Raw genomic sequence first — 17,439 nt, forward strand, 5'->3', positions numbered from 1 at the left:
GCATGGGTCTGTCCCCAGGCGGCCCTGGCGGTCTGGATCACTATCCTCCGGTTCATGGGGGACCTCCCTGAGCCCAAGTACCACACGGCCATGAGTGACGGCAGCGAGAAGATTCCTGTGATGACCAAGATTTATGAGACTCTGGGCAAGAAGACATACAAGAGGGAGCTTCAGGCCCTCCAGGGTGAGGGCGAGGTGAGTCCCAGGTGCCCTCTGGCCAAGGTCCCTTCCAGGCCATCCCCAGAGAAGGAGCACCCTAAAATTTGCCTCTGCCTCACCTCCCTGACCCCTGCCCTCCTCTGTCTACTCCTGGGAACGAATAGTGTGAGCTTAATATAAACTGTGAAGTGCTGACCACGATTGAGGCCACGTGGCAGGGCAGACAGGCTTTGCAGTCAGAGCCAGCTTCAGTGTTGACTTGTTGGGAGGCGGTGGGTGGGTTACTATACTTTTCAGTCTCAGTTTTCCCATTTGTCACTTGGCTGATGGGGTGGGGGTGGTACACGTTAGTGTGGAGGTGAGACAATTCTAACCACATTGTCAGCTGCTCTTGTCATTACTTTCGGTCCAGTCGTTTGACTCTGACCCCTGTTTGTCCGGCAGGCCCAGCTCCCTGAGGGGCAGAAGAAGAGCAGCGTGAGGCACAAACTGGTGCACTTGACCTTGAAGAAGAAGTCCAAACTGACAGAGGAGGTCAGAAAAGACCCTGCACGGCCTCAATGGCCCAGGCTGGGGCAAGACTGGGCTTGGGACCAACAGGGATGGGAGTGGAGTGGATACTGCCTGTCTTCAGGGGACCGGGATGGCCGGCAGGACAGCGTTGGATGTGATCAGGCAGACAGGATGCAAGGAAGAGGGCGCTGTGCTCAGGCTGGGGTCGGTCAGGGAGGCTTCCCGGAAGATGGGCCACGAGAGCTGGGGAGGGCTGGAGTGGCAGATGGTGAGAGGGAGGACATGCCAGGGCACGGACCTGTTGCCTTTGATCCAGGGACCTTTTAGCCAATGAGAAATTTTCTGTGGGATAAGAGTGCCCATGGGGCATTAACACTATTAGTTTGTTTGTCATTCATTTAGTCACCTTGTGTTTTCTGAGCACCGTCCTGGCCCATGGCTCCAGGACTGTCCAGGCTGGGAGGGCCGACAGACACAAACTAAGGCATTCACGGTGCAGAGGGGCTGGTTCCTCCATGCCCCTGCTTTTGTGCACACCGGTCCCTCTGCCTAATATTCCTCCTTCCTCTTCTGTGCCTGGGGCGTCACCTCCTCCAGGAAGCCTTCCCCTCTACAGCAGAGTCAGGCTGCTCCTCCTGGGCTTCCTCAGCCTGCTTTGTCTTTGTCCTCATTTTGTTCCCCATCTGAGGCTCAAATCCAGTCTTGTAGCTATGGGGTACCAGATTTGAGTCCCAGCTCTGCTGCTTGGTATCCAAGGCACCCAGGGAAGAAAATGCCTGCTAGTGGCTTTCTGGGATGATGGCGTGAGATGATGGCTGTGGGTGCTCAGCAGACATGAGGACCTCCCACGCCCCTCCTGCCTGCAAGGGCACGCTCCCGCCGCTCACCCTTTCACCCACTCCACGCCTCTGGGCAGAGCGCGGGGTTGGCGCTGTGGCCCATGTGGAACCAGAGAGGAAAAGCCCATCTATAAAAACGCAGGCCCAAGGCTATTCACACAGGAGCCAGGGCGTTAATGACAGGTGATGGTGGCCGGGTGTTTGGAACCCAGGTGTACTCTGGGCGTCGGAGTGGTGTGTGGCCCACCTCAGAGAGATAAGGATCCCATCAGGAGTCAGAGGAGCAGGCCCCTGGCCTGGCGGAGGGGACTTCCCTGGGGTAGGGCTGGCGGTAGATGTCAAGGAGGCTGCAGAGGAGACTTTTCCCCAGAAGCGCGTAGCACCAGGCCAGGCATCCGCCCAGCATCTGTTCTGCACAAGCGGGGGTGTGACAGTGGTGGGGAGCCAGCCCTCTGGCCACTCCCAGGATTCTGCTCTCCGGGGGAGTGGGCAGACTCAGGCAAACAGCAGGGCCCTGGCCAAGCCTTGGTCAAGCCTTGCCCCTCCCTGTGGCCCAGGTGACAAAGAGGCTGCATGACGGAGAGTCCACGGTACAGGGCAACAGCATGCTGGAGGACCGGCCCACCTCCAACCTGGAGAAGCTGCACTTCATCATTGGCAACGGCATCCTGCGGCCAGCACTCCGGTCAGTGCCTGAGGGGCAGGGGCACAGGGAGGGGGCAGCTGTCAGGGGAGACATCCCGCACTTCCAGACCTGAAAGGCTTTTGGTGGCTGAGTGGTAGCTCTGTCACTTTAGCAACTGATTAAGCTAAGCAGGCCTGGGTTTAGCTCTGCTGCTAGCTGGTTGTGTGACCTTGGTAGAGTGATTTCAGCTCTGTAAGCTTCAATTTCTTCGTCTGTAAAGATGGAATAATAGAAGTACCTACCTTGTAGGCTTGTGGGCAGATAAAACTATGGAAAGTGTGACACAGGACCTACACAGTGGGCACTCAGTAAACGGTAGCTGTTGTTAGCATTATCTGACATGCATCTTCTGCTGTAACCCTATCCCTGCCGGCACCTTCGGTGTACCCAGCCCAGGCCCGTGGTCAGGGTTACTGTGGTCAGAATGCCTGGGATCCTGCAAGTGGCTCCTTCCCCACCCAGGCCCAGGAGAGGCCTTTGCTCAGGTCCTTGGCGTGTTGGGGAGGAGCTGGGATGATCCATGACTGTCCAGGAGCAATTACGGAATCAACTCAGCTGCATCAGTGGAGGGAAAACAGGGTTTCTCTGAGAACTCCATCTGCACGCGATGGCTGGTTAGGAGAGCTGATCCCATGAACTTGTGTGTGCTGGCTGGGAGGACAGCAGGATGGGGCGGGTGGGGAGGTCAAGTGTCATTTTCCCAATGGGAGACATGAGGTCCAGAGAGGAAGAGGTTTGCCCAGGGGTCACTGGCCTCCCTTTCATTGCTCCTCGAGGCCAGTGACTACCTCGCTCGCCAGAGATGTAGCACCTGGGGCCGCCAGCCTCCAGGAAGAAAAGGTGGCAGCCCAAGGTATGTTTAAGGGCAAGAATTTGCCTCCCAGTTATCTCACCATCAGACCTAAAGGGGTACTTCTAGAGAACAGAGTGCCAGGAGCCCTGGACCGTTAGAAGGCTGGGGTGCCAACTCCCTGAGGGACCATGGCTAATCCCTCCCTTCTCTTGGCCTCCGTCTCCCTGTCCATGAATCGAATGGGGTCAGGGGCTCCCAGCTACGGGTGATAGTTGTCACTGGTCTGTGGCAAGATGGGAAAAATAAGGATGTTTCTAAATTTGACTTATTTAAAGCACTGTTCTTTGTTCTGAGATTTTGCCCTTCCTACTTTTAGGATATTAAAATTACATTTGTTTTATAAAATGATTGTGATATAGATAGTGGGCAGGTGCTGTGTGTGTGGTGTGTTTTAAATGTCCTTATTGTCGTGATAATAAGTTAGCAACTTCCAGAATTTATTTTGAGGTTGCATTGGTCCCTGAGCTCTCAAAATTGGGGAGCCACTGAATTAGATACCTGCCCTTCAGAGAGGGAGGAGCAGCAGTTAGTGCCCCCTGGTGGTCACTCCATCTTGGTGGGTCCTGCCCTTGGCCCTGAAGGGGGCATGCAGCATCTTCACAGCTGCAGCTAGGCTGGCATCTGCGGGGGTTTTACTGTGCTGGGCACCACGCCAGGTGCGGTATAAGCCTTGGCTCATTTTTCTTCACAGAAATCCTGTAAGGAAGGTGTGGTATCATTTCCCTTTAAAATGAAAACAAAACGAAAAACTACCTTCATTGCTTTAATCTGATTACAAAAGTAAAGCATGGCCATTTAAATATTCAAATATTATAGCACTATATCAAGAGAATGTCAGAGTCCCTACTCATTCCATCCCCCAGAGAAACTCCCCAGCTGTCTTTCCTGTTTCTGCTCTGCCAGTTACCATTAGTAGAAATTGTACCTGCTGCCGTGTCTGTGGGCTGGGCTCAGAGGTGAACTCACCTGCCCAGGCCGTGCAGCTTGGTGAGGGATGAGGCACGGAGGGAGCCTGTGCTTCTCATCAAAGTGGTCACCAGTGACTGGGACCACTGTGCCCAGGAGCAGGGTATGCACCACCTTCTGGATCATGGGGCCCCGGCCGTGGACTCTGGATTGGAGTCAGGAACGTGCGTGCTTCACGCCTGATGAGCCTATCTCCAAAGCCAGACCCTCTCCAGTAGCCGCAGAGCCCTGGGCTCAGCCTTCCCCACCTGGCCTCACCTGCCTCCTCCCAGGTGGTCTCTGGCAAGTGGGAGAGCAAGCATCCTACCTGCTGCTGGGAGGGGTGGGGCTTTCCCTCTGAGGCAGTGCTTCTCCCTTCCTTGCCTCCCCGCCTGCCTAGGGATGAGATCTACTGCCAGATCAGCAAGCAGCTCACTCACAACCCCTCCAAGAGCAGCTATGCCCGGGGCTGGATCCTCGTGTCTCTCTGTGTGGGCTGCTTCGCCCCCTCTGAGAAGTTCGTTAAGGTAGGGGAGGCTTTTGGCCTCCGGGGGTGGGAAGGGGAGCTGCGCCCGGTCCCTGGGGTTGAGGGGCAGAGCACGGGGAAGAAACTCAGAGGGGCTTGGCAATGAGGCCCTGCCCGGGTCATCTCCTCCCAGGCCTCCCCACCTCCACAGGGCCCGTCTTCCTGGCCCCCTCCTCCTGGGCACCCACCACTGCACTCTATCTCCTCTGAGCCCCATTTTATTTATGCGGATGCTGAGTTTGACAACAGCGCCCCCTAGACCCTCCACATGCTGGTTTGAAGCACTTCAGTTCATCTCAGGCCCTTTCGTGACTGCTCCTTAGTGCCAGGCCCTGGGTGCTGGGGACACAGAGGCAGAGCAGGTGACAGCCGGATCAACCCGGCTGGTCAGCACTGTGAAGAGGGAGGGCTCAGGGAGGTGGGCGCTGGAGGAAGAGGAGCAGTTAAGCTGGGTGAAGGGGGGTATGGCGTGTGGGGTGAGGCAGGAGGTGCAGCTGAGACTAGACAGGGCCGGATCATGGTGGCCCTGCTGCCAAACGTGAGGGAGGTGGACTTGATCTGGAGGACAGTGGGGAGCCCTGGAAAGCAGAGGAGGGACGTGGACGGACGGGCCTTGAGCAGGCCCAGAGTGTGGGTGGAGGGACCAGAGGCAGGAGACCCCGTGAGGCTGCTCTGATGGTCCGGGTGTTACCGACCTGGGTCCTCTTTAATCGATAGAAGTTGATAAGAGGTCAGACAAGAAATTCAGGCAAGACTTTACTGGGACTCATGCTGCAGCACGAGGGAGTGAGAACAAGAAACAGGTGCCTTTGCTCACTCCCTGAGCGGGGGCGGGCTGGTTCCTTAAATGAGGTGAGGGCGGTGGCGGATTGGTGGGTCGGGCTAGGGGGGGGCTTCGGTGGTCTGCCCACCCCCTTGGTGGTGCTGTGTGCAGGGGGCATGGCCAGTTCCCTGCTTTTGCTCCTGGCAGTTGGTTTGTGGCCTTTTTGTATCTTATTGTTCATAATTGCCCTGACTGCACGTGTGTGCAGTTTTTAGTCCCTTTTGATTTCTTTGTATTCTACTGCTGGAGGAGACGTTTGTCCAGGTGCAGGCACTCCGTTAGAGGGTCCCAGGTCCCAGCCTATCTCACAGGTGGGGAGGCCAAGGGAGGCTGGAGTGGGGCCCCCTCAGCTGGTCCTCTGTCCATAGTACCTGCGGAACTTCATCCACGGGGGACCACCTGGCTATGCCCCATACTGTGAGGAGCGGCTCAGGAGGACCTTCGTCAATGGGACACGGACACAGCCACCAAGCTGGCTGGAGCTGCAGGTGTGGCCCCCAGGCGTCTGTGTGTGTGTGTCGCCAGTGCACCCCAGTGCCCCAGAAACATTGCCTACTTTGGGATTCTGTGGTCATTCAAACACCCACCCTCAAGTTCTGGAATCTCAGGCCTACTGGAATGGGAAAGCCCACAGTGGTGATGACTCCCGTCTGCTGGCTTTATAGTCAAAGTGACTTGGGCAGGGGGTTTCCTCTGTGTCTCAATGGCTTCATCTGCAACATAACAATAAAGATATTCATTTCACCGGGTCTTGTGATGGTTACATGACAGGAGGGCAGAAGCCCCTGCATATGTCAAACCCCGACCACCCAGCCCTAGTGGCCCACCTCAGGGACCCTGAAGGTCCTTTCAGCAGGGCTCCCTGGGCACCTGTGAACAGGGACAGGCAGTGCACCGTGGGATGCTGAGGTCCGAGGGCTCCAACCCCATAGGGAGCAGGGAGCCAGGAGCTCAGAGGGAGTGAGATGTTCTGAAGTGAAAGGATTCCCACAAACCCTTGGATCACTTTCAGGCCACCAAGTCCAAGAAGCCCATCATGTTGCCTGTGACGTTCATGGACGGGACCACCAAGACCCTGTTGACAGACTCGGCAACCACGGCCAAGGAGCTCTGCAACGCGCTAGCCGACAAGACCTCGCTCCATGACCGCTTCGGGTTCTCCCTCTACATCGCCCTGTTTGATAAGGTGAGGCCGGCCCTGATGCCCCTCCTCCTGGCGCCCCCAGGGCCACCCACCAGCTCCCACCCCAGTGCTGCCACCTACTGGCTCAGGTGCCCTTGCACGGTTACTGACCTTCCAGGGCCTCAGTTTCCTCCTCTGTAAACCAGTGGTAACCCTGGTCCTGCCCCAACTCCTTAGGATCATGGAGAGGTCCTAAGCACCTAAAGAGAAACCGAACAGCACACTGGTGATTGAAATCCAGGGCTCACTGCAGTTGTATGTGCACAGGTGGATTCAATCCTCTGCTGGTGACAAAAGAAGAACATGGCAGAGAGAGAGAGCCACTGGCTCGCTGAGATTCAGTTTTCCCATTTGCAAATGGGCATATGATTCCTTATCAGGTTGCTACGGTAGTTCCTCTTCACTTGTTACTGACCACCCAGAGTGTATACCTCCCGGGGCACATCTGGGCTTGGAGTCTTCTCTGCTGAGCTGGTCCTGGGAGTGGGTGATTTTGCCTCCACACCCAGCATCACCACCCACAGCAGAGGTGACCCCCAGCCCTCACCCCAGCAGGTCCAGCGATGGGAACATGTTGTGTGATGCCGTTTGCCCGCACTTTTCTCACCAACAGCTACCTCCCATGTTTTGAGTGGCCATTTGTTCATCAGAGTTTCACCAAAGGCTTGTACTAGGAAATGGGAACTCCCACATGGCTGTGCCAGCTCAGAGCCCAGGAGCTAGGATCCAGGGGTCCCATGCTGGTCTGCCTCCTGGGTGACCTGGGCAAGCCCCTCCTCTCTCTGAGCCTTGGTTTTCCATCTGAATGAGAACAGTTGACACAGTCAGTGGCTCCTTGCAGTCCTTCCCGGCCTGCTCACCCTTCTGCTGGGTGACCTCCAGCCCTGTGCCGACAGGTGTCCTCCCTGGGCAGTGGCAGCGACCACGTCATGGACGCCATCTCCCAGTGTGAGCAGTATGCCAAGGAGCAGGGCGCCCAGGAGCGCAACGCCCCGTGGAGGCTCTTCTTCCGCAAGGAGGTCTTCACTCCCTGGCACAACCCCTCCGAAGACAATGTGGCCACCAACCTCATCTACCAGCAGGTGGTGCGAGGGGTCAAGTTTGGGGAGTACAGGTGTGAGAAGGTGAGTGAGAGCTAATTTTCTGGCTGAGCTTGTTTGGTCAAGTCGCCTGTGTGCTGAATTGGGCTGAGTGTTGCTGCCCTTGACTCACCATCCGAGAATGTGGAGGTTAGCCAGATGGAGGCTGGGCATTATCTAGGCTTCTCCTGGATTTAACACGATCTGTAGGAGCAAGGGCTTTGAAGAGTAGCCTGAATTCTGCAAGTAGGAGGTGTTCCTGCTTTGCTGCAGTGACTGTACATGCTTCAGAACTTGCTGTATTGTTCTTTTTTTTTTTTTTTTGACCTCTTTAGATCACTTATTTAATTTATTTATTTGTGGAGTATATTTGATTTACAATGTTGTGTTAGTTTCAGGTCCATCCATGTTGCTGCAAATGGCATTATTTCATTCTTTTTTATGGCATCATTTGCAAATATTTTCTCCTATTCTGTGGGTTGTCTTTTCATTTTCTTTATGACTTCCTTTGCTGTGCAAGCCTTTTAAATTTAATTAGGTCCCATTTGTTTATTTACGTTTTTATTTCCATTACTTTAGGACACGGATTGGAAAAGATTTTGCTTCAATTTATAGCAAAGAGTGTTCTGCCTATGTTTTCCTCTAAGAGTTTTATAGTATCCAGTACATTTAGGTCTCTAATCCATTTTGAGTTTATTTTTGTGTGTGGTGTTAAGGAGTTTTATAATTTCATTCTTTTACATGTAGCTGTCCAGTTTTCCCAGCACTACTTATTGAAGAGATTGTATTTTCTCCATCATGGAGTCTTACCTCCTTTGTCATAGATTAATTGACCACAGGTGCATGGGTTTATTTCTGGGCTGTCTATCCTGTTCCATTGATCTATGTTTCTGTTTTTGTGCCAGTACCATACTGTTTTGATTACTGTAGCTTTGTACTATAGTCTGAAGTCAGGGAATCTGATTCCTCCAGCTCTGTTTTTCTTTCCAAAGATTGTTTTGGCTATTTGGGGTCTTTTGTTTTTCCATACAAATTTTAAAGTATTTTTTGTTCTAATTCTGTGAAAAATGCCGTTGGTATTTTGATAGGGATTGCATTGAATCTGTAGATTACAGTGAGTAGTATAGTCATTTTGACAATTTTGACTCTTCCAATCCAAGAACATGGTATATCTTTCCATCTGTTTTTGTCATCTTTGATTCCTTTCATCAGCATCTTATAGTTTTCAGAGTAAAGGTCTTTTGTCTCCTTAGGTAGGTTTATTCCTAGGTATTTTATTCTTTTTGTCACAGTGGTAATTGGGAGTGTTTCCTTAATTTCTCTTTCAGATTTTTCATCGTTAGTGTATAGGAATGCAAGAGATTTCTGTGCATTAATTTTGTATCCTGCTACTTTACCAAATTCATTGATTAGCTCTAGTAGTTTTCTGGTGGCATCTTTAGGATTCTCTATGTATAGTATCATGTCACCTGCAAACAGTGACAGTTTTACTTCTTTTCCAATTTGTATCCCTTTTATTTCTTTTTCTTCTCTGATTGCCATGATTAGGACTTCCAAAACTATGTTGAATAATAGTGGTGAGAGTGGATGTCCTTGTCTTGTTCCTGATCTTAGAGGAAATGCTTTCAGTTTTTCACCATTGAGAATGATGTTTGTTGTGGGTTTGTCATATATGGCCTTTATTATGTTGGGGTAGGTTCCCTCTATGCCCACTTTCTGGAGATTTTTTATCATAAATAGGTGTTGAATTTTGTCAAAAGCTTTTTCTGCATCTATTGAGATGATCATATGGTTTTTATTCTTCAATTTGTTAATATGGTATATCACATTGATTTATTTGCGTATATTGAAGAATCCTTGCATCCCTGGGATAAATCCCGCTTGATCATGGTGTATGATCCTTTTAATGTGTTGTTGGATTCTGTTTGCTAGTATTTTGTTGAAGATCTTTGCAACTATATTCATCAGTGATATTGGTCTGTAATTTTCTTTTTTTGTAGTATCTTTGGTTTTGGTATCAGGGTGATGGTGGCCTCATAGAATGAGTTTGGGAGTGTTTCTTCCCCTGCAATTTTTTGGAAGAGTTTGAGAAGGATGGATGTTAGCTCTTCTCTAAATGTTTGATGGAATTCACCTGTGAAGCCATCTGGTCCTGGGCTTTTGTTTGTTGGAAGATTTTTAATCACATTTTCAATTTCAGTGCTTGTAATTGGTCTGTTTATATTTTCTATTTCTTCCTGGTTCAGTCTTGGAAGGTTGTGTTTTTCTAAGAATTTGTCCATTTCTTCCAGGTTGTCCATTTTATTGGCACAGAGTTGCTTGTAGTAGTCTCTTAGGATGCTTTGTATTTCTGCTGTGTCTATTGTAACTTCTCCTTTTTCATTTCTAATTTTATTGATTTGAGTCCTCTCCCACTTTTTCTTGATAAGTCTGGCTAATGGTTTATCAATTTTGTTTATCTTCTCAAAGAACCAGCTTTTAGTTTTATTGATTGTTGCTATTGTTTTCTTTGTTTCTGTTTCGTTTATTTCTGCTCTGATCTTTATCATTTCTTTCCTTCTACTAACTTTGGGTTTTGTTTGTTCTTCTTTCTCTAATTCCTTTAAGTGTAAGGTTAGGTTGTGTATTTGAGATTTTTCTTGTTTCTTGAGGTAGGCTTGTATTGCTATAAACTTCCTGCTTAGAACTGCTTTTGCTGCATCCCATAGGTTTTGGATCATCGTGTTTTCATTGTCATTTGTCTCTAAGCATTTTTTGATTTCCTCTTTGATTTCTTCAGTGATCTCTTGGTTATTTAGTAACGTATTGTTTAGCCTCCATGTGTTTGTGCTTTTCACGTTTTTTTCCTGTAATTGATTTCTAATCTCATAGCATTGTGGTCAGAAAAGATGCTTGATATGATTTCAATTTTCTTAAATTTACTGTGGCTTGATTTGTGACCCAAGATGTGATGTAGCCTGGAGAATGTTCTGTGCGCACTTGAGAAGAAAGTGTAATCTGCTGTTTTCGGTTGGAATGTCCCATAAATATCAGTTAAATCTATCTGGTCTGTTGTGTCATTTAATGCTTGTGTTTCCTTATTAATTTTCTTTTTGGATGATCTGTCCATTGGTCTAAGTGAGGTGTTAAAGTCCCCCACTATTATTGTGTTACTTTCGATTTCCTCTTTTATAGCTGTTAGCAGTTGCCTTATGTATTGAGGTGCTCCTATGTTGGGTGCATATATATTTATAATTGTTATATCTTCTTCTTGGATTGATCCCTTGATCATTATGTAGTGTCCTTCCTTGTCTCTTGTAACATTCTTTATTTTAAAGTCTATTTTATCTGATATGAGTATTGCTACTCCAGCTTTCTTTTTTTTTTATAAACCACTTTATTGAGATAATATATCACACAATTCTCCCATTTAAAGTACACAATTCAATGGTTTTTAGTATATTCATAGACTTGTGCAACCAACACCAGAACCAATTTTAGAACATTTTCATCAACACAAGAGATAGTCCCACCCCCCCATAAGCAGTCATTCCTCATTCCTGTCACCCCAGCCCCTGGTCACCACTGCTCTGCTTTCTGTCTCCATGTATTTACCTCTTTGGGTCATTTCATAGAAATGGAATTATTCAATATGTGGCCTATTGTGTCTGGCTTCTTTCAGTGAGACCATGCTTTCAAGGTTCAGCCATGCTGTAGTGTGTGTCAGTATTTCATTCCTTTTTTTTTTTTTTTTAGTATGAGTTGGTTTTTGTTTGTTTGTTTGTACTGCACGTTCTTATCAGTCATCAATTTTATACACATCAGTGTATATATGTCAATCCCAATCGCCCAATTCAGCACACCACCATCCCCACCCCACCGCGGTTTTCCCCCCTTGGTGTCCATACGTTTGTTCTCTACATCGGTGTCTCAACTTCTGCCCTGCAAACCGGTTCATCTGTACCATCTTTCTAGGTTCCACATACATGCGTTAATATACGATATTTGTTTTTCCGTTTCTGACTTACTTCACTCTGTATGACAGTCTCTACACCCATCCACGTCTCAACAAATGACTCAATTTCGTTCCTTTTTATGGCTGAGTAATATTCCATTGTATATATGTACCACGACTTCTTTATCCATTTGTCTGTCGATGGGCATTTAGGTTGCTTCCATGACCTGGCTATAGTAAATAGTGCTGCAATGAATATAGGGGTGCATGTGTCTTTTTGAATTACGGTTTTCTCTGGGTATATGCCCAGTAGTGGGATTGCTGGATCATATGGTAATTCTATTTTTAGTTTTTTAAGGAACCTTCATATTGTTCTCCATAGTGGCTGTATCAATTTACATTCCCACCAACAGTGCAAGAGGGTTCCCTTTTCTCCACACCCTCTCCAGCATTTGTTGTTTGTAGATTTTCTGATGATGCCCATTCTAAGTGGTGTGAGGTGATACCTCACTGTAGTTTTGACTTGCATTTCTCTAATAATTAGTGATGTTGAGCATCTTTTCATGTGCTTCTTGGCCATCTGTATGTCTTCTTTGGAGAAATGTCTATTTAGGTCTTCTGCCCATTTTTGGATTGGCCAGATTTCTTTTGATTTCCATTTGCATGGAATATCTTTTTCCATCCCCTCACTTTCAGTCTGTATGTGTCCCTAGGTCTGAAGTGGGTCTCTTGTAGACAGCATATATATGGGTCTTGTTTTTGTATCCAATCAGCAAGCCTGTGTCTTTTGGTTGGAGCATTTAATCCATTCACGTTTAAGGTAATTATCAATATGTATGTTACTATTACCATTTTCTTAATTATTTTGGGTTTTTTTTTGTTTGTTTGTTTGTTTGTTTTTCCCTACTTGATCTAAGAGAGGTATGTTGAAGTCATCCATTATGATGTTGTTTGTGTTAATTACTCTTTTTATTGTCCACCTTTTTTTTGCTTTATACATTTTTTTAATATAAATTTATTTATTTATTTATATTTATATTTTGGCTGTGTTGGGTCTTCGTTTCTGTGCGAGGGCTTTCTCTAGTTGCGGTGAGCAGGGGCCACTCTTCATCACGGTGCGCGGGCCTCTCACCGTCGCAGCCTCTCTTGTTGTGGAGCACAGGCTCCAGACGCGCAGGCTCAGTGGTTGTGGCTCACGGACTTAGTCGCTCCGCGGCATGTGGGATCTTCCCAAACCAGGGCTTCAACCCGTGTCCCCTGCATTGGCAGGCAGATTCTTAACCACTGCGCCACCAGGGAAGCCCTTGGGTTTGTTTTTGTAGGTCCTTTTCTTCTCTTGTGTTTCCCACTTAGAGAAGTTCCTTCAGCATTTGTTGTAGAGCTGGTTTTGTGGTGCTGAATTCTCTTAGCTTTTGCTTGTCTGTAAAGCTTTTGATTTCTCCGTCGAATCTGAATGAGATCATTGCCGGGTAGAATAATCTTGGTTGTAGGATCTTCCCTTTCTTCACTTTAAATATATCATGCCACTCCCTTCTGGCTTGTAGAGTTTCTGCTGAGAAATTAGCTGTTAACCTTATGGGAGTTTCCATGTATGTTATTTGTCGTTTTCCCTTGTTGCTTTAAATAATTTTTCTTTGTCTTTAATTTTTGTCTACTTGATTACTATGTGTCTTGGCGTGTTTCTCCTTGGGTTTATCCTGCCTGGGACTTTCTGTGCTTCCTGGACTTGGGTGGCTATTTCCTTTCCCATGTTAGGGAAGTTTTCAACTATAATCTCTTCAAATATTTTCTCAGGTCCTTTCTCTCTCTCTCTCTTCTCTTTCTGGGACCCCTGTAATACGAATGTTGTTGCGTTTAATGTTGTCACAGACGTCTCTTAGGCTGTCTTCATTTCTTTTCATTCTTTTTTCTTTATTCTGTTCCACGGCAGTGAGTTCCACCATTCTGTCTTCCAGGTCACTTATCCGTTCTTCTGCCTCAGTTATTCTGCTATTGATTCCCTCTAGTGTATTTTTCATTTCAATTATTGTATTGTTCATCTCTGTTTGTTTGTTCTTTAATTCTTCTAGGTGTTTGTTCTTTAATTCTTCTAGGTCTTTGTTAAACATTTCTTGCATCTTCTTGATCTTTGCCTCCATTCTTTTTCCACAGTCCTGGATCATCTTCACTATCATTATTCTGAATTCTTTTTCTGCAAGGTTGCCTATCTCCACTTCATTTAGTTGTTTTTCTGGGGTTTTATGTTGTTCTTTCATCTAGTACATAGCCCTCTGCCTTTTCATCTTGTCTAACTTTCTGTGAATGTGGTTTTTGTTCCACAGGCTGCAGGATTGTAGTTTTTCTTGCTTCTGCTGTCTGCCCTCTGGTGGATGAGGCTATCTAAGAGGCTTGTGCAAGTTTCCTGATGGGAGGGACTGGTGGTGGGTAGAGCTGGGTGTTGCTCTGGTGGGCAGAGCTCAGTAAAACTTTAATCCACTTCTCTGCTGTTGGGTGGGGCTGGGTTCCCTACCTGTTGGTTGTTTGACCTGAGGTGACCCAACACTGGAGCCTACCCAGGCTCTTTGATGGGGCTAATGTCAGATTCTGGGAGGGCTCAAGCCAAGGAGTACTTCCCAGAACTTCTGCTGCCTGTGTCCTTGTCCTCATGGTGAGACACAGCCACCCCCTACCTCTGCAGGAGACCCTCCAACACTAGCAGGTAGGGCTGATTCAGTCTCCCATGGGGTCACTGCTCCTTCCCCTGGGTCCCGATGCACACACTACTTTGTGTGTGCCTTCCAAGAGTGGAGTCTCTGTTTCCCCCAGTCCTGTCGAAGTCCTGCAATCAAATCCCACTAGCCTTGAAAGTCTCATTCTCTGGGAATTCCTCCTCCCGTTGCTGGACCCCCAGGTTGGGAAGCCTGACATGGGGCTCAGAACCTTCACTCCAGTGGGTGGACTTCTGTGGTATAAGTGTTCTCCAGTTTGTGAGTCACCCACCCAGCAGTTATGGGATTTGATTTTATTGTGATTGCACCCCTCCTACCGTCTCATTGTGGCTTCTCCTTTGTCTTTGGATGTAGGGTATCTCTTTTGGTGAGTTCCAGTGTCTTCCTGTCAATGATTGTTCAGCAGTTAGTTGAGATTCTGGTGCTCTCTCAAGAGGGAGTGAGCGCACGTCCTTCTACTCTGCCATTTTCAAGATTGTACCTTTCTAAGAATTTGTTCATTTCTTCCACATTGTCCATTTTGTTGGCATACAGTTGCTTGTAGTAGTCTCTTATGATGCATTGTATTCCTGTGGTGTCAGTTGTAACTTTTCCTTTTTCATTTCTGATTTTTTTTAAACAACTTTATTGGAGTATAATTGCTTTACAATGGTGTGTTAGTTTCTGCTTTATAACAAAGTGAATCAGTTATACATATACATATGTTCCCATATCTCTTCCCTCTTGCATCTCCCTCCCTCCCACCCTCCCTATCCCACCCCTCTAGGTGGTCACAAAGCACCGAGCTGATCTCCCTGTGCTATGCGGCTGCTTCCCACTAGCTATCTATTTTACATTTGGTAGTGTATATATGTCTATGCCACTCTCTCACCCTGTCACATCTTACCCCTCCCCCTCCCCATATCCTCAAGTCCATTCTCTAGTAGGTCTGTGTCTTTATTCCCGTCTTGCCACTAGGTTCTTCATGACCTTTATTTTCCCTTAGATTCCATATATATGTGTTAGCATACTGTATTTGTTTTTCTCTTTCTGACTTACTTCACTCTGTATGACAGACTCTAACTCCATCCACCTCACTACAAATACCTCCATTTCATTTCTTTTTATGGCTGAGTAATATTCCATTGTATATATGTGCCACATCTTCTTTATCCATTCATCCGATGATGGACACTTAGGTTGCTTCCACGTCCTGGCTATTGTAAATAGAGCTGCAATGAACATTGTGGTACATGACTCTTTTTGAATTATGGTTTTCTCAGGGTATATGCCCAGTAGTGGGATTGCTGGGTCGTATGGTAGTTCTATTTGTAGTTTTTGAAGGAACCTCCATACTGTTCTCCATAGTGGCTGTATCAATTTACATTCCCACCAACAGTGCAAGAGTGTTCCCTTTCCTCCACACCCTCTCCAGCATTTATTGTTTCTAGATTTTTTGATGATGGCCATTCTGACCGGTGTGAGATGATATCTCATTGTAGTTTTGATTTGCATTTCTCTAATGATTAATGATGTTGAGCATTCTTTCATGTGTCTGTTGGCAATCTGTATATCTTCTTTGGAGAAATGTCTATTTAGGCCTTCTGCCCATTTTTGGATTGGGTTGTTTGTTTTTTTGTTATTGAGCTGCATGAACTGCTTGTAAATCTTGGAGATTAATCCTTTGTCAGTTGCGTCATTTGCAAATATTTTCTCCCATTCTGAGGGTTGTCTTTTGGTCTTGTATATGGTTTCCTTTGCTGTGCAAAAGCTTTTAAGTTTCATTAGGTCCCACTTGTTTATTTTTGTTTTTATTTCCATTTCTCTAGGAGCTGGGTCAAAAAGGATCTTGCTGTGATTTATGTCATAGAGTGTTCTGCCTATGTTTTCCTCTAAGAGTTTGATAGTGTCTGGCCTTACACTTAGGTCTTTAATCTATTTTGAGTTTATTTTTGTGTATGGTGTCAGGGAGTGTTCTAATTTCATACTTTTACATGTACCTGTCCAATTTTCCCAGCACCACTTATTGAAGAGGCTGTCTTTTCTCCACTGTATATGCTTGCCTCCTTTATCAAAGATAAGGTGACCATATGTGCATGGGTTTATCTCTGGGCTTTCTCTCCTGTTCCATTGATCTATGTTTCTGTTTTTGTGCCAGTACCAAACTGTCTTGATTACTGTAGCTTTGTTGTGTAGTCTGAAGTCAGGGAGCCTGATTCCTCCAGCTCCATTTTTCGTTCTCAAGATTGCTTTGGCTCTTCGGGGTCTTTTGTGTTTCCATACAAATTGTGAAATTTTTGGTTCTAGTTCTGTGAAAAATGCCAGTGGTAGTTTGATAGGGTTGCATTGAATCTGTAGATTGCTTTGGGTAGTAGAGTCATTTTCACAATATTGATTCTTCCAATCCAAGAACATGGTACATCTCTCCATGTATTTGTATCATCTTTAATTTCGTTCATCAGTGACATAATTTTCTGCATACAGGTCTTTTGTCTCCTTAGGTAGGTTTATTCCTAGATATTTTATTCTTTTTGTTGCAGTGGTAGATGGGATTGTTTTCTTAATTTCACTTCCAGATTTTTCATCATTAGTGTATAGAAATGCAAGAGATTTCTGTGCATTAATTTTGTATCCTGCTACTTTACCAAATTCATTGATTAGCTCTAGGAGTTTTCTGGTAGCATCTTTAGGATTCTCTATGTATAGTATCATGTCACCTGCAAACAGTGACAGCTTTACTTCTTCTTTTCCGATTTGGATTCCTTTTATTTCTTTGTCTTCTCTGATTGCTGTGGCTAAAACTTCCAAAACTATGTTGAATAACAGTGGTGAGAGTGGGCAACCTTGTCTTGTTCCTGATCTTAGTGGAAATGGTTTCAGTTTTTCACCATTGAGGACAATGTTGGCTGTGGGTTTGTCATATATGGCCTTTATTGTGTTGAGGAAAGTTCCCTCTATGCCTACTTTCTGCAGGGCTTTTATCATAAATGGGTGTTGAATTTTGTCAAAAGTTTTCTCTGCATGTATTGAGATGATCATATGGTTTTTCTCCTTCAATTTGTTAATATGATGTATCACATTGATTGATTTGCGTATATTGAAGAATCCTTGCATTCCTGGGATAAACCCCACTTGATCATGGTGTATGATCCTTTTAATGTGCTGTTGGATTCTGTTTGCTAGTATTTTGTTGAGGATTTTTGCATCTATGTT

At 46.6% G+C, this 17,439-nt stretch overlaps 1 protein-coding gene across 7 annotated transcripts in view; it reads left to right on the forward strand.

Moving 5' to 3' along the window:
* Nucleotides 1-17,439, forward strand: part of MYO7A (myosin VIIA) — a 115,227-nt gene that overhangs the window by 53,976 nt on the left and 43,812 nt on the right. For all 7 annotated transcript variants that reach the window (XM_057552813.1, XM_057552811.1, XM_057552812.1 and 4 more), the window contains 7 exons: nt 19-195; nt 604-693; nt 2,069-2,196; nt 4,395-4,521; nt 5,712-5,831; nt 6,356-6,529; nt 7,423-7,650. In XM_057552813.1, coding sequence (XP_057408796.1) covers nt 19-195; nt 604-693; nt 2,069-2,196; nt 4,395-4,521; nt 5,712-5,831; nt 6,356-6,529; nt 7,423-7,650 — 1,044 coding nt within the window. The remainder of the gene's footprint in view (nt 1-18; nt 196-603; nt 694-2,068; nt 2,197-4,394; nt 4,522-5,711; nt 5,832-6,355; nt 6,530-7,422; nt 7,651-17,439) is intronic.

Source organism: Balaenoptera acutorostrata, chromosome 9 (genome assembly GCF_949987535.1).
Source record: "Balaenoptera acutorostrata chromosome 9, mBalAcu1.1, whole genome shotgun sequence".
Taxonomy (NCBI): Eukaryota; Metazoa; Chordata; class Mammalia; order Artiodactyla; family Balaenopteridae; genus Balaenoptera; species Balaenoptera acutorostrata.